The 16,621-nt window shown below is 36.3% G+C and overlaps 1 protein-coding gene across 1 annotated transcript in view; it reads right to left on the bottom strand.

Annotated features, from left to right (window-relative positions):
• Positions 1–1,227: 1,227 nt before the first annotated feature.
• The window catches only part of MAP1B (microtubule associated protein 1B), a 56,737-nt gene continuing 41,343 nt past the window's right edge, over positions 1,228–16,621 (bottom strand). Inside the window, exons 5-7 of the mRNA XM_026718259.2 lie at positions 9,128–15,293; positions 4,152–4,390; positions 1,228–1,630 (exon numbers count right to left, since the gene is read on the bottom strand). Coding sequence (XP_026574044.2) covers positions 1,475–1,630; positions 4,152–4,390; positions 9,128–15,293 — 6,561 coding nt within the window. The 3' untranslated portion in view covers positions 1,228–1,474. The remainder of the gene's footprint in view (positions 1,631–4,151; positions 4,391–9,127; positions 15,294–16,621) is intronic.

Here is a 16,621-nt window from a genome sequence, read left to right as displayed (position 1 = left end):
CTGCAAGATAATCCTTGGCAGTAAACTACGTTCAATTAATATGGTACTGTTTTATCATACTTCATTCTCACCAGAACTCAAAATAACACTATGTGTTGTCTTACAAAACTACTAAAAATTAGCCTTCACCTGATTTTTTTTTCTGCATTTTCCTGTAAACAAAACATGTTTAAAAATTCATCTATTAAAAGTCTGTGCACAGTTTAAAAAATTCTGTACATTTGTCCCTATATTCACTCTTAAATTAACAGTCAAACTAATGTAAGACAAAAGAAAGCTTCAGAGACTGTACAGATGAGTAGACAACCTTTTTGTAACATCCCATATATTTTTGTTAATTTTGATTTTCTGGTACTGAACACCTCTTCTTCCATGCTTCCAGGAAGCAGGAAAAAAGAGAGGGGGAAAAAATAACTTCAAGCAAGGTTTGCTGTTCAGGTGCACCAATGAAGTGTTCAACTTACATACATAATTCATAGCACCAAGCTGTTTGACCAATCAGAGAGATTTCCAGTAGCACACGCATAGTTCCATATTGGTGTAACTATAATCCTACACAGATGTTTTATAAACTTGCTATCTTGCATTAAAAAATAAGTGCATCAAGTATCTTTGTACATTCAAGTCACTTTCTAAGGCAAATTGTCTACCATAGGAACTCCCAACTGCTTTGGTATTTTGCTTCAGTAAACTTGTCAGTGACCCAGGTGTTTTAGCATGCAAGTTTGTCAAATTTGAAAGAACTCTAAATTTTCGTTGGGAGCATGCCTTAGACCAACATGTCTGCATGGTAAACTGAATGGAATTCAAACTACATGCATATTTTGTCTAAGAGAACTGTGTTACGTGACAATGAAACACTGAATGGGAAGTTGCCAATAGTAAGTGTTTCCAATGCAATGTTCCTTCAAAAACCACATTCTGTTTCACTTAATATTCTAGCTAAGATGCCACTAAATTAAATATGCCTACTCTGGAAAAAAACAACACCCAAATCTTTCTTTCTCTAGGATGCTAGACTGCAGGAGGTAAGTCACTGACTGCTTTGTAACTAATGAGGAATTAATTATTTTATTCACCTCTACGCCATCCAACTTATCTTCCCCCTCCCCTCCTCTCTCTCCACCTTTTTTCTCTCTGTTTCTTCCAAGGGCAAAGGCCCCCAACCTGGCATAAGTCAGCAGTGTTTGCTAGTGCATGGTTTCCTAGTGTTCAATGAAGATGAACCTGAATCTGCAGGTTTTGCAGTAATTTGAACCCTATGGTGGGAATACTGTTATTTCCCTTAGCAATTAGCAAAGACTGGAAAAAAAAATAGTGACTTGCATCACTCTGATACAGTATATAGCATTTGGCAGGTATATATAGTTCAGCAGCTGAATTAGATGGATTATATTTTTAGAAAAAGTATTTTCAAATTCAAGAATTTCTGGAAACAAAGTTTAAAGTTGAAATGCATTGCTTTTTTTTTTTTTTACAGTTCAATCTTGCATGCAGGGAAAGATTCATCTTGCATAACAACAGTGCTACTGCTTGCCAAAACCATGATGTTAAGATCCTGTTGTTTCTCGTGGGTCTCTTGGTACCATTCCCTCATCACTTCTGAATCATGCGTTGGGATTAATGTCACCTGTCATACAAAGAGCACATTAGAGGAGAAAGTACAAAAGGAAGACCAATCAGAAATCTCACTACAGTCCTGACACTCCGTGGATGTGCACAACCTTGGAATGGAAAATTGTTTGCCGTGGGATGGTTCAGTAATTTCTGACAGTGGTTTTACCTCCCCTACAACATCATATCAGTAAGAAACAGAACATTCTGAAATTCTCTAAAACATGAAATTCTCAAACGGGGAGTTTTGTAAAGCCCTGTGAACCAATCAACTAGTATGTCTTAAGCACTGCCAACCAACTAGTAGGTCTACTTGTGCATAATCTTACCAAATTTGGCATCTTTTAGATGTATTGGAATTATAATCATAATATTCTCAGACCATCCCCTACATCTGGAGAATGGCCAATTGGGAAAGCTTAATCATCAGAAGGAATAACTAGATATAGGAAGACAATTAGTTGTTACTAGACAATCGGTGACCCATTGGATGACCCTTTCAGAGATATTTCCTAACCGGATTCTTCAATGTCTTCAACAGTGACAGCATTTATATTATATTATATTATATTATGTTATGTTATGTTATGTTATGTTATGTTACGTTATGTTATGTTATATTATATATTATATTATTTATATTATACTGCCTTCACTGAAAAAGCTGGGATACATTCAGAAGTGTATCTGCTTTGAAAATAGCCCATGTTGAACTATACAGCACAGTCAAACATTGGCACAGGAAATGTTGAGTGACATATTGTGGCACCACTATCCTTATTATATCCTGAGAAATACTACTGAGAATATATTGCATCTATTATTTATGTACTTTCTATATTTTTATAACACAGTATTCCACAAATACAACAATCCTTAGATAAGTTTTTCACTTTAGTAGTTTTCAAAATTTCAAAACTCTGTTAGGTAATTGCTACCATATTTGTGTGATTGAATTTTTTTATTATTTTAGAAATGTGAAAGCCTCTTTTCTATAATTGGATCCTTCCTTGCAAAGTATCTGAGGCACAGAAAAATATTTGGGGAAGTATGCAACTAAGTAGATTTTTAACATATGTATTGTATTTATATTGCATTTGGATTCATGTTAGCCAGCCAGAACCACTCTGGTAAGATGGGTAGTTATATACATAGATGTAAATAAATGTAAAAAGTGCAAGAAGTATTTTTAAAGAGAAAAGTTTTTTGCATATGGTCTTAGAAGTTAGCTTTTTATACACTATGTCATTAAGCAGTGGAAATAAATTAATTATGCACACATAGAAACAAAATTTGATAAAATGTAAGTCCTTTTCTTCTATGTGAGAAAAGCAACATAAACATTATTCCTCCACACCATGATGCCCTCCAGATGGACTAGATCTGTTATTTCCAAACAAGTTTATATTTCAACATAGCCAGTAGAATGTGCACAATGGAAAAGATCAACACAACCTTTTTTCCCTTAATTCTCAAAAGGAGGGTTTTTTTTTCCTCTTTAAGTTATTTATTTTTAGTAAGATTATTTCTATGCCTGAAAGAGGGTGTTGTATTAGCAGAGTTGTCAAAAATAGTAATGAGAAGGCAAGACATACAACAACCCTGCTGCACTTACATACAACTGTAGGCCCAATTGCTAAGATTTCTCTAGGCTTATGTTCAATCTCTCAGCTGGGCTATCAAAATAATTCAGAGCAAGTAGTGAACAACAGAATATAGTAATTTACTTATAATTCTCTTAAAATTCCTGGGTTCATATTATAGTGATTTGATGTTGATTCACTGATTTTCAGAGAGTTACTTCCATATCTATACAGCTTTATTTTTTTACAGGTCTATCTTTATTTCTTTTTAAAACAGTTAACTAAGAAATCATACTGGTGCTTTCCTTTCTGAAGTCCTGCCAGCAACAAACTGGCTAAGTGGGAGTAGAAAGTAGTGTTCACTACTTTGCTTTCTTGATTCTGCCCTTCAATTGAAAAGAAATATTTTTATTTCCTTCCATGGGAGTAAATCCATAAAGATCCATTTTTAAACATTGGGACTCATGATGAAAAGTTAGCAGTGCTGAGGATCATTTGGATTTTCATTGATCCCATTCTGCTCTAAGCACCAACCAATCTGATTGCAAAAGCAATCAAAGGAGAGATCCAAAATTTTATTTATTTATTATTTTCTTTATTTATCAACTTTATTTGCCACCTATCTTGTAGTTTTCATTCTTCATAGCTGAAATTCAACTTAGGGGAGTGGAAAAAGACAAATATTCCTTTTGCTCCAGGAAGTACTGTCTCTATGATCATAGTATTACATACAGAATACATGATTAATCCATTATAAATTATGCAATCAACTCTCCTGAGTAAAAAGACAACTGTTGAAGATCTAGAGGTAACACTTTTCTTATTTTGTATTTTAAACAAAAGTAAGTTCTTCCCCTTTAGGTTTTGTTACTGAACTCAGATAACTAAAAGATGATTCTTAGCATCTTATTTTTAATGGGTTTTCCTTTGCTTCATAGATTCTGGAGAACGTACCTGCATATTGCTTCCCCACTGAGCTTTGCCTTCCAACAGGGAATCCAAGACAGCCCTGCTTGGTTCTTCAGCAGCAGGATCATTCCCACTCACAACATAATAGGATGATCTCACCCTCTTGAAAAATTCTATATCAACATTCTTGCTATTGCTGTGGTTGGGGATATAGACCAGGTCCAAATACATAGGAGGTCCTGGAGGCACAGCTATAGATTTTGTTGGTTTCCCATTTCCAGGTCCTAAAAGATAATACAAAAATAAGAGTCCTGTCTCAGCTTGCAGTAATAAACATTGCCTACTAATGATAAACTCAAGTTGGACAGACTGACACATCAAGCTCCAGCTGTGATGTTCATGGTTTTGAATTATCCTGTGTAATTTTAAGCAGTTGATAAAATCAGATAATTGTACCATAAAAATGTACTTAGTGAACAGAACAAGATATGTACAGAAAGAAGAAGCTGTTAACCATGTGTGTATCTATGCATACATGCCTGTTTGTTTTATTTATATGCATTTATTTATATGCATTCATTTGATTTTATTTATATTCATTTTTTTTGGTACAGGAACACAAAGCAGCATACCTAGTACTCCTTTCACCTATTTTCTCCCCACAACAACTGTGAAAGAAATTGGGCTGAGAAGAGAATGACTGGCCCAAAGCCATCCAGTGTGCTTTCTTGGCTAAGGGGGACCATAATACATCCCTATATCCACAAACACATAGCTTCCCTGTTCATAGTCCAGTACCTGAAGTACTATACCACATGGGTTTTGAATATCACTTATTACAAGAAGCATGAAATATAAGAGATTTGGGAGCACAAGAATTAAGAGACTGAAACTTGACTTCCAGTTTCCTTGGAAAAATCATATTGAAATAATCTTCTCCTGCCCATGGCCAAGATACTTTTTAAAACATTCCTATTCTAGCCTATAGTCTAATATTTCTTGGGAATAACTTACCCAATTATTAATTATGTCTGACCTTTTTTCAGATCAGTCAAAGTTGTCTAACTGCTGTCACCTTGCTGGGACAGGCACAAAATGTTAGTGTATGTTAATCAAAAATGAAAAGAAAGAACTCAGTCTTAGAAGGCCAACATCGGGTACAGAATGATTTCACATTGTTGGGTAAATAATAATAATAATAATAATAATAATAATAATAATAGTCCAAAATAACTAGAGCATTGACAAAAATCATGATCAGTCAATTGCAAAAGGCAGCTTACTTAGATCCATTTACTATTCTGTGATAATACCTATGATGATACAAACTTCAAACAACATCTGCCTATCCCTTTTGGAAGAACTTGATAGATGATAAAAATGTCAAACCCAGTCTAAATATTTGGCTGACTGTCGACAAAGTATAATGAAGAAGATTCATTACCAGAAATAAAATATTCAAGGAAGCAGAACTGAATTCAGTTCTGAAAATTCGTGAAAATGAGAGATCCCCAAAAAAGTACAACAGTCAAAGAAACTCAATAATAATAATTGGAAATATAAAGGAATAATTGATAGAAACTACATGAATGATAACTTATCAACAGTAGAACTAGAACAGGCTAATATTGAAACAACCTATGAATTCACCCCTAAAAAAGAAGAATTAAAAGAGATTCTGTCACTAGTCTGGACTGTTTATAAAATGAAGTTTGGTTTATACCACCTAATTGGATTGTCATGTCTGGAAACAAACAACGTCAGTAAAAACATTAGAATGTTTAAAGAAAAAATAACGCAGAAGACGACAAAATTGTGAAATGGTGGTTGGAAATGAACAATATGAGCTTATCAACCTTAGGAGATATGTTTTCCATTATTACCTTTATTTGTCATTGTCATGATCCCTCTTTCAATGGTTTTGAAGAAAACAAATCTTGGTTATTAAAAAGCAAAAAAAAATCCTAATTAAATATTATATTTGTTTTATATGAATGACAAAGCTTTATAGAATTTTTAGCACATTATATGGCAATAAAATTTTGCTTAGAAAAGTCTCATGCAGTAGCAATAAAGTGGGGGGTAAAATCACAAACAGTACCGTAATAGAATTAAAATGCTGAATGACCAAACCACCAGGAACCATCAGAATAAAGCCTACAAGTATCTGGAAAATTTACAGTTGGATAGCATCAAGTATGAGCACATTAAAAATGTGATTAAGTAAGGAATATATCCAAAGAGTGAAAAAAAATGCTAAATAGAAAATTGAATGGTCAAAACAATATCAAAGTCAGTACCTAGGCTATATCTGTAATACGATATGCTGAAATTATTAACTGAACAAAAGCTAAACTGGACAGTTTAGAATGAAAAATAAGAAAAGAGATGACTATTCCCTATTCACTAACTGATTAAGTACAATGTGTGTACAACAGCAATGTGTAGGTTAACATTTTGTTGGAATTCGAAAATAAACTGATAGAAATCTTGGCTCACCAAATTCTTGACCCTAACACAGCAGATATAATTGAGGTTAAAAGAAGAAAGTATCGATGATTGATGTGGCAATACTAGGGGATAATAGAATAGAACACAAAGAATGGAGAAGAATATAAAATATCCAGACCTGAAAATCAAAACTGAAACATTATGGCATAAGCCAGCTGTCGTGCTTCCAGTGGTTATGAGCACTCTGGGTGCCATACCAAAAAATCCTGAATGGCACTTTGAAAATCTGTGCATTAACAAATTTTCCATCTGTCAATTACAAAAGATCACACTGCTTGAATCCTCATTTATACTACACCAACGCATTATGACATCTTAGGTTTTTCGGTAAAACTCAATGCATATAAACAGCAAAACCAGCTTAAAAAATTGCAACTGTGATTCCATATACCCTGTTTCTCCAACAATACGGCCTCCCCCAATACGAAGTCCCAGCATGTTTTATAGGCATGAAATGAGATTAAGCCCCTCCCCCCAAATTAAGGCCTATAGTAAAACATGCGAAATAGGGGGGGAAATGGTGGTGGGGGCTTGCCGTTAGGAAGCACTTTTGTTGCACACCCGGATATGGTGCTGCCTGCGTTGACCCCGATACAAAGTGCCCCACCAACGCTGAGGCCAACATCCAAGCCGTCGCCACCCGCCCGCCCGAAGATGCAAGGGGGAATTAAGTCACCCCCGAAAAGATGGCCTAGCCACTTTTTCGAGGCTCAAAAAAAAAAAATAAGACCCGGCCTTATTATATGAGAAACGTGGTAGTTGTGAACAGATAATAAGAATTTATTGTGATTTCACATGGTTCTATATGTAATAATAATGTATTAAACTTATACGCTACTCAACTCTCAATGACTCTGGGCAGCTGACATTTCTTTCTAATATTATGATTTCAAATTCTAGTGAACCCCATGATGGTTACAGGCTGTATAGCCTTCCCCAACTCAGCAGTATTGAAAAGTGTTAACTTTCTTTAACATTTAAACATAAATTGTACCATCAATTGTACCTTCCCCAACTCAGCAGTATTGAAAAGTGTTAACTTTCTTTAACATTTAAACATAAATTGTACCATCAATTTAGTTAGTAGAGAGTAACACAATGCTCAGTGGCTATTTTTAAACTAAGTATCTGACCACAGTATATTAAGAGCAGTATTCTCCTTCTGTTAAGAAGTAAGAAAATTGTCCATCATTTTAACCATTTAAGGCTATTTTCCAATGTTGTTGGATCTAGATAGACACTGAATTGTTCTGACTTCTAAACACAGGTTTAATTTTTTCTAGCAATCACTGACAGAAATATCATTTCTTAATGCATCAATTTTTCATTTGCTTTCTCAAATACTAATGATAACTATAAACTAATACTAGCATAATCAATGATGTATTAGCTTCCAATTCCTTAACTTGGATTTGTCTGACTAGGAAATATGGGTTTTAAAATCCAAAATATCTTGAAATGAACAGGATAGGAACATCAATTTGAATAGCTACCATTCAGCAAAGTTCAAAAATGTATTTCCATACAATTTTCCTGTAACAGATTATGTTTATTTATATTCCATCTAATCCCAATTTGAAGCACAATTTTTCCAAGAAGGAATAATGTATGAGCCATTATGACAAACTTTAATGCCTTGTTTAAAAATTCTAAGAGTTGTGAGGGGTGTAAAATGATCTGAATATTTAAGTTCTAAAATTCATTCTGACTTTCTAGTTCAGAGGTGTCAAACTCACAGTGTCACATTGCTGACACATGATGTATTGTAACATTTTTTTTCCCTTCACAGAGCTGGGGTGGGCATGGCCTGCAAGTGACACATCTGGCCCATTGGCTGCCAGTTTGACACCCCTGTTTGAGTCCTTTTGGTAACATGAAAAACTGCATTCTACAATTATTTTGATTTGACTAGGGAACCTTCTTGATGGACATTTCTATTTTTCTTTCAAACTATGTTTCTCATGAAAAATGTAAGTTTGTTTTTGCTTCTTTTTATTCCTCCCTCCACTTTTGAAAAAGGTTTCATGAAAAATCACAGCAAAAAGATTTTTCTACATCCCAACTGCCATCTTTAAATTGAACTGGACTGGAATGTGTACTCATCGATTCTTAAAAATGCTATTTAAACCTGCCAGCTGTTATTTTATATATGGATAATTGAACTAGTGTTAGTTAGTTTATTTATTTCAGACTTGTTAACCTGAATGATTTTGGTATGATTCAACTTTGGTGGAAAAACACTGGTTTTTTTTAATGAACATTTATCTTTGTCTACCTGTGTTTCTAAACAGTATTTGAGAATAGTATGGTCCTGTGCAAGACAAAACAAAACTCCCACAGTAAACATTTTACCACAGCTGGCAGGTTTAAATACAGCTACAGAAAAATATCCCTACATTCTCTTTAGTAATTTAGTTACACCAGAGCTATCAGTGAAGTCTGAGGATTTTGACTGCTGCAATAGCTTGAAGGAAACCGATATATGAGATTAACTTTACAATTTATCTCACCTGAAGTTGTAGTTTTTGCTGACTTTGATGTTGTAGAATTGGCTGCATTCTTAGTTTCCTTATCTTTCTCTTCATTATGAGATGATTTTATTTCTGGAGTAGAGATATTTTTGGCAGCTTTTTCCACAGACTCCTTCTTCTTTGGAGAAGCTGTTCTGGAAACTTTATCTAGTGATTCTTTCAAGCCAGCAGGCTTTGGAGAGGCCACTTGCTTAGGTTTGCTATCACTCTTCTTGGCAGGAGAAGAAGACTTGGTTTTAGTCCCCTGCTTTTTTGTTTTTGTTTTTTCTTTCAGATCCTTTTTCAAAGGCTTCCCTAGGTTCTGGTCAATGGGTAATGTCTCTGGATCTACCATGGAGACATCTGGGTGCCTAGGTGAAGGGCTGCGATCTTGAACAGGGACTGGGGGTGGGTCAATGTGTTCATATGTAATAGTTTTATCTGTCGGTATCGTTTCAGATTCATCTTCTGAGTCAATGTTAGCATCTGCTGTAATGGAAGGGCACTCTTCGGTCTCAGGGGGTACATCTGAGTCGGTCTGTGATGGAGCAGATTCACTCACAGAAGTTGGGGGTGTTTCACCACACAGGCGAGTTTGCTGTTTTCCTCCCGAGGGTGGTGGAGCACCTCCAGACTGAATTAACAGCTTTTCTTGGTCTTGAGATTGTTCCTCAGTTGCAAACCACTCTAAAGGGTTGGGATTTATAAAAGAAGGTGACAGTTCTGTTTTGGGATGCTTGTATTCACAGGATGAGACAAGACATAAATCAACATCTTGGCGGATTTCAGATTTTTCTGAAACAAAGTATTTGTCATTCTCATAGCGATAACTTGAAATGTCAGGTGATTTGGTAGCTTTCTCTGCGTACTCAAAAGGATAATGGACAGAGTCCGACGGTTTTGTGGATTTTTCGTAAGAATAATCAAGGGCTTCTGGTGACTTGGTGGGTTTTTCTGTTGTTTCATAAGAATAACTATCTGTTTCTATTGATCTGGTGATTTCCTTTGTTGTAGCATACTTGTAATCAAAAGTTTCAGGGGATTCAGTGACTTCCTCTGTTTTTTCATAGGAATAACTAATAGTCTCAGGTGACCTAGTGGTTCTTCCACTTTCCTTATAGGAGTAAATAAGTGGTTCTGGTGATATGGATGTTTCTTCGGTATCTTCCTGATCCTTAGATACTAAAAGCTCTTGGCCATGTTTTATCTCAGGATCTTGAACTACTGATGTATGATAGCCAAACAATTTGTCTGGGGATACATGCAGCGATAATAGAGATGACTGAGAAGCAGCCATTGTTTCTTTCATTATGGGTGGTGAATCTGAAAAACTAGGTGAATATAAAGGAGAAGATTCCCGTGGTGTCAATGAAGATAAATCAGACTTTGGTGAGAGTTTCTCTCCCAAGCTTTGCATTTTGTCTGATGGAAATGTAGAATGTAATGGCATATCACTAGACTGTGTAACAGCTGATAAGATTTCTTCTTGCAGGGGAGAACTTGCCTGTGAAGGTGTATGGACAGAGGAAGTAGAAGGTGAAGGTGAAGCCTCTATCTGAGAAACTGAAATAATTTCTGAAATATCCTTCTCATGACTAAAACATACTTGTTCCACTGGTGATATTTTATTTGGAAATTCATGTTCCTGCATGTCTAAAGGGCTAAAATCAACTTCAGTGGGACCATTTTCAGATATATGGTGCACACCAGCACCTACTATGGGTTGCTCAGGTGACTGTCTGCTAAAATCCATGGCCAAAGACTGTTCAGGTGAATCTTGTCCAAATTCTACTGACATAGTCAATTGTTCAGGAGATCTATGATCTAGTATTGGTGTTCTTGACTTTGCTGTTTTAGGAGAAAAGTCTGGTGGAGAAATAGACATTGGTCTTGGACATTCTTCTTTAGATGGAGACATTTCTGTTTCTTGAAATGTAGTTGGTGTTTGTACAACAGACACAGAAAGAGAATCATCAACTTCGGTAGAGTGAGGAGATCCAACCTCAGCATGTAACGAAGGAGATACATCATCAGTGGTCGGTTCTGGGAATGAACTAGTAGCAACAGATGCTGTGGAAACAGATGCAACTCCTTCAATATGTGAATAAGTATCTTCTGCTACAACTTCATCTACAGGAGTTGCAGATTTATCAGAGACGGTACTTTCAGATATTGACATTTTAGTGTCCTCTTTGAAATAGCCTAAATGACTAATATCCACTTGAGTAGGAGAAACCTCTGCCAGCTTCCTCTCATCCAAAACTAATGCAGATTGAATTTCTGAAGTTTCTAAATCATCCCTTTTCTTTTCTAGAAGACTGTCTGATTTTGCAGTTGTTAGCTCCAAATCGTTTTCATCCTGCTGGAAAATATTTGTCGAAGTAACTTCAGAAACAGAGCTCTTCTGCAACATGGAATCATCTGTTTCACTATTCTTTTCAAAGGCAATTTCAGTTTCTTTGAGAGATTTTATATCAGCACTTAAAAATGTGTCATAAGAAGATTCTGTACCAATAAGTGGTGGACTTCGTAAAGGTGAAAGCACTTTCTCAAAAGGCGACTCAGAATCAGGCACTGGTTCATCCATTGGGCTTATTCTGTGTTTTGCAACATTGTCTTTGGCATCACTAACTTCAACACTGATTGGTACCTCAATTGTCTTTCCAGGAATCTCAGTTGGAAGTTGACTTGACTTTTCATCAGTGGGAGACTGATAATAAGGAGTGTGACCAGCACTTCCAGCAGCTGATTGTGAAGGGGATACCACTTCTAATGTTTTATCATCAGGGCTGGGACACTGCTCTTCCTGGGTTTCATGATGTTTTTCTGGCAGTGTTGAGAGAGATACAGGCTCAGTTGATGTTTTGATCTCATTAGGAGTTAGGGAAAAGTTCACACTACGTTCACTAAGAGGTGTTTTAGCAACTGGTGATAGTGGGGCTGGACTTTCATCTGTAGTTGGGCTAACCTTCTCATCCCAAGTTTCTGAAATTTCTAATTTATTAATAGTTTTGAATTCATTTTCCCGAAGATGATACAGATCCTGGAAGGTTTTGTTAAATTTATCTTCCTCCAACGAGGAAGGTGGTGAAATGGTAGAAGCTGAAACGTTATAGTCTTTGCCTTCAGTTGCATCTGTTTTTGATCCTTCAGATAATCCATTAAAAGCATCAGGAAGAGCAGCAACTTTAGGTCTAGCAAAATCTTGAGAATACAGTGCTGATTCATACTTAGTGATGTTAACATATTCTTGGGAAGGAGATTCACTTTCTTCATTATTAGTTTCATCACTCATTACATCTCGTGGAGTTGACATTCCATCCATTGGAGTTGGTTCACTCGATATTTCAATAATGGACTGGGTATAACCTGAAGTAGCAGTGAACTCCTCCGGCTGGTCTTCTCTGTTTTCTTCATCTGAAACAGTTGCTTCACTTTCTGACCCACCAGGTAGAGTTTCATCATGGATTGAAGAGGCTGGTTCCTTTGCCGGAGATGAAGATTCTGACAATTTAGTTGGAGTAGTTATAGGCAAACCATATTTATCATCTATTTCAGCAGCTTCAGCTGCTTTGTCTACTACAGCCATGACATAATCTCCTTCAGCTTGTATTTTTTCAGTTTCCTCTTCATCTTTGACCTCCTCAGTTTTGTCTTCTTCAATTTCTTCTTCAGTGTCCTCCATTTCTGCCTTTTCAACTGCTGTTTCCTCTAAATGTGCCTCATAGTGATCCTCATACTCCATTCTAAATTCTGCTTTTTTATCATACATTAACCCTTTCATTTTTTCATTTTCAGGGGCTTCTATCATTTCTTTTTCAATCTCCTCTGTTTCAATGACATCCTTTATGCCTTGCTTTTTGAAACCTGTTGGCACTTCTTCATTGTCCCCTTGTACTTCTGCCTCCTCGGTTTCAGCCTTTTCTTCATAGTCACCTGCCTCAGAAGATTCTTCAAATCCTGCTCCTTCCTCTTCAAATTTTTCACTGTCATCAACCTTGTCCTTTCCCACAGACTCCAGCTCTTCGGGAGTTTGTTCACATTCTCCCTCAGGTTCTACAGCGGTGATATCTTCATCAGGAGAATGAGTTGGGCCTTCTATTTTTTCTTTTTGAACTGTATAATCTTCCTTTTGTTCTATATCAGATAGCTGGCTTTCATTTTTAACTTTATCTTCCTGTGTTTCTTTCACTACTTCAACTTCTTCCGCTTTTAATTCTTCAAAATCTTTTGTTAAGTCTTCTGGTGAGGACATAAGTGACCTCTCGACTTCAAGTTCTTTCCCACTGGCTGCTAGGCTTACAGCTGCTACTGTTGCAGCCCCAGCTCCCAAAACAGTCACTGCTGCAGCTGATTTTTCAGCCACTTTGAGTTCTTTCTTCACTGGCTTGCTTTTAACTTTTTCTTTGGGTTTCCCAGCAAGTCCGCTTTCTTTTTTGACGGGTTCTTCCTTTTTCTGTGGTTTTGACTTTGCCGTAATCTTCTTTGATTCAGGCAAAGTAGCAGAGGTTTTCTTTATTTCCTTAGGAACCTTCTTGATTTCTTTCTTTTCTTCCTTTTTTACTTCCTTTTTCTCTTCTTTTTTGGATTCTTTTGGAGCAGCTTCTTTCTTTGGCTCTTTTTTAGATTCTTTCTTTATTTCTTTCTTCAAATCATCCTTTTTAGGCTTTTCCTCTTTCCTGGCCTGGGATTTTTCATCCTTCTTAGGCACCTCTTTCTTTAACTTTTCTTTCTCCTCTTGTTTTTCTTCTGGTTTTACTTTCACTTCCTTTTTCACATGCTTCTCCTTTATTACTTTTGGTTTCACATCAGTGGCTTGTTTTTCAACAGTTTCAGATTTCACAATTTGTTGCTCCTTTGCTGTTAGGTCCTTTTCAGTCACAGAAAGCCTACTTTCACTTTTTGCTGGTTTTTCCTTTTTTATGATGGGTTTTTCTGCTTTTTGAGCCTTTTCTGGTGGGCTAGATTTCCCAGTGTCAGAGGCCTCCTCTCTTGATTCTTTTCTGACAGTCTTTGTAGACAGCGTTTTAGTGATTGGCTTGAGACTTTCTTTACTGTCTGTTCTCTGCTTCAGTTTTGTCTGCTTAACTGCTGGACTTGTCAGGTTACCACTTAAGTCTTTTTGTGTCACTACTGGTTGTTTAAGGAAGTCCAAATGTTTGAGCTTCTCTAGGCCATCTAATATGCTATACTGTGTACTGTTCCCTGGGAAAAGAACTCTGATTATTTTTTCAGCAGGGTTTGCAGGATGCCATACAATCAATGATGAGATTGAAGTTAGGTAGGAAACTGGGATGTCTATTTCTTGACCATTTGGTAATACTAGTTCAGTTTTATCTTTGTTCGTACCTGTCCACTGCTGCATAAAATATTGCATTTCTTTGCTGTTTTTGACTGGGTTAAGCACATACATTTCCAGTTTCCCTACACCCATTTTTTGAAAAAGGATAATGGGTTCAGTGTTGTTTCCTATATTTCTGAAGAGAGGTTCCGGTTTCATGGATAGCTTGTTTAAGTATTGCAACGTAAAACAAGCTTCTTCTACACTTCTTTTTAATTGCAAATTAGGATCAGGGTTTCCTAGGCTTTCAGGAACATTAAGAAATACAACTCCCAAATCAGGTGAAATTAGATTTTTCATCCAGTCGCTATTGGTAGTTGAGCCTTGAGACTGCTCCTCTTCCAATTCTGCTATTTTCCGTTGCAACATGCTGTTAATTCCTGGCAAATTATCATCTCCAATGTGAGTGAGCAAAATTGAATCTACTCTATCCAAATGTCTGATGAGTTTCCAGAAACAAGATTTTCTCTCTGATCCTCCATTGATAAGCATGTTGAACCCATTCACAGCAAACAGTGCTGAATCTCCTCTTCCACCTGGGAAAATGTAACAACAAGGCTTAGAAAGTTTCAAAAAGCCTCCTGATGTTGGTGGCTCCAAAATATCAAATGGTGATGGTACTTCCACTGATTCTGACAAGTATTCTGTGAATTCAGAAAGCCCTTCCATTTCAGGCAAAATAGAAGAAGAATTCAGCTTAATGTTGATGAAATCTTGAAGGTTGTGTCTGTCAAGATTTGAATTCTTCCAGTCCCCTTCCTCAGGACAGAAAAGTGTTAAGCTGGCTTTGTTGGCAGGGTGAGTAGTGCTTAATAATTCTCCAATCTGAAATTGAAAAAAACCAAGCAGAAATATGATATGACTGTACACACTTCATATTTATGTCTCAAAATTAAATGAGATTCAGTTAGAAAGTGGATGTGCTTCCTGAAAATTTTGCCTTTGGCCCCTGTAATTGATTTCAGTGTTCTAGTACAAAGCAAAGTAATTATGCTAGTCTAACGTCTTCTTTTCTCTAATATACACTGTTATCTGCCAGGAAAAAAATAGCAATTATATACAGGCTCAGTGCCAAGGCATTTCCATATTAAGGAAAGTTTCTTTTATTTCAAAAGTATTTATATTCCATCATGGTTTTAGCCATGGATATATCTCAGCTGTGTTTGCTGACTTCCTAGAAAGATTGAGCCAATTTAATTTTATTATTTTAGACTTGAATAGTAACATTATCTACATTCAAAGAGCAAAGTAATTATATCTATGAAGAAGGCAGATATACTAGAATATACAGATGTAAAAGATCTGGTTTAAAAAAGAAAACCTGCTTCTAGGTTTGTCTAGGTTTGTTTAGTAAACAAACTTGGCTTCTGATTTCAGTATATATTCATAAAGTGTTTGGTTTCTGATTTGAATATATACTCATAATGCAGAGAAGCCTTCATGTGACTTCATTTTTTAATAACTTTCACCTGATACATTGCTTTCTGTTTTCGAGAAAGATGGTTAAAATGGCTATATATTTCAGCAACAGAGAATATTAGGGGGAGGCGGGAAGATTTTCTTGCTAAGCAGGATTCAGGTGCAGCCCTGGGATAGAAACAACATTGGTCAGCCTAGAGTTACCTTTCTGAGACACTGAATGTGGAAATTCACTTTCTTGGGTCTATGAGGCATCTATCAACGATGTCCAATACTATAAAACATGGCATCTTGCTGGACCATCAACAAAGGTTGTAAGATTGCACCATGCTTTGGTGTCTGGCTCTTGCCTCAAAGGGCAGCTGCAATCTGTAGGGGAGCAGTCTTCAAACCTATGATTACTACAGTGTGAGGTGCTCTGTTTAATATATCTATGAAACTGTTTGTTCATTTGGGGTAGGATGTTATCATGCTGATAATATTCATGTATTCACTGTCATTCCTGCTTACACCTTGGCTATCATATAAAGCCTTAGCAAGTGTCTGGAGACTGTTAAGTTTAACATTAAATCCCTACAAGAACAAGTTCCTAAACATCAATATATCTGTGAACATCAGTCACCATGATACCTTATATGGGATCATGTGCTCCCCAAAGGAATTGCTTCATGACCTATGGGTTCTTTTGGATCTAAAGCTATCACTTAAACAGTAGGTAGAAGCAATAGGCAGCT

This window comes from Pseudonaja textilis, chromosome 2 (genome assembly GCF_049901715.1).
Source record: "Pseudonaja textilis isolate UNSWEBS1 chromosome 2, rPseTex1.2, whole genome shotgun sequence".
NCBI classification, from domain to species: domain Eukaryota; kingdom Metazoa; phylum Chordata; class Lepidosauria; order Squamata; family Elapidae; genus Pseudonaja; species Pseudonaja textilis.
This window is presented reverse-complemented; position numbering and strand designations above follow the sequence as displayed.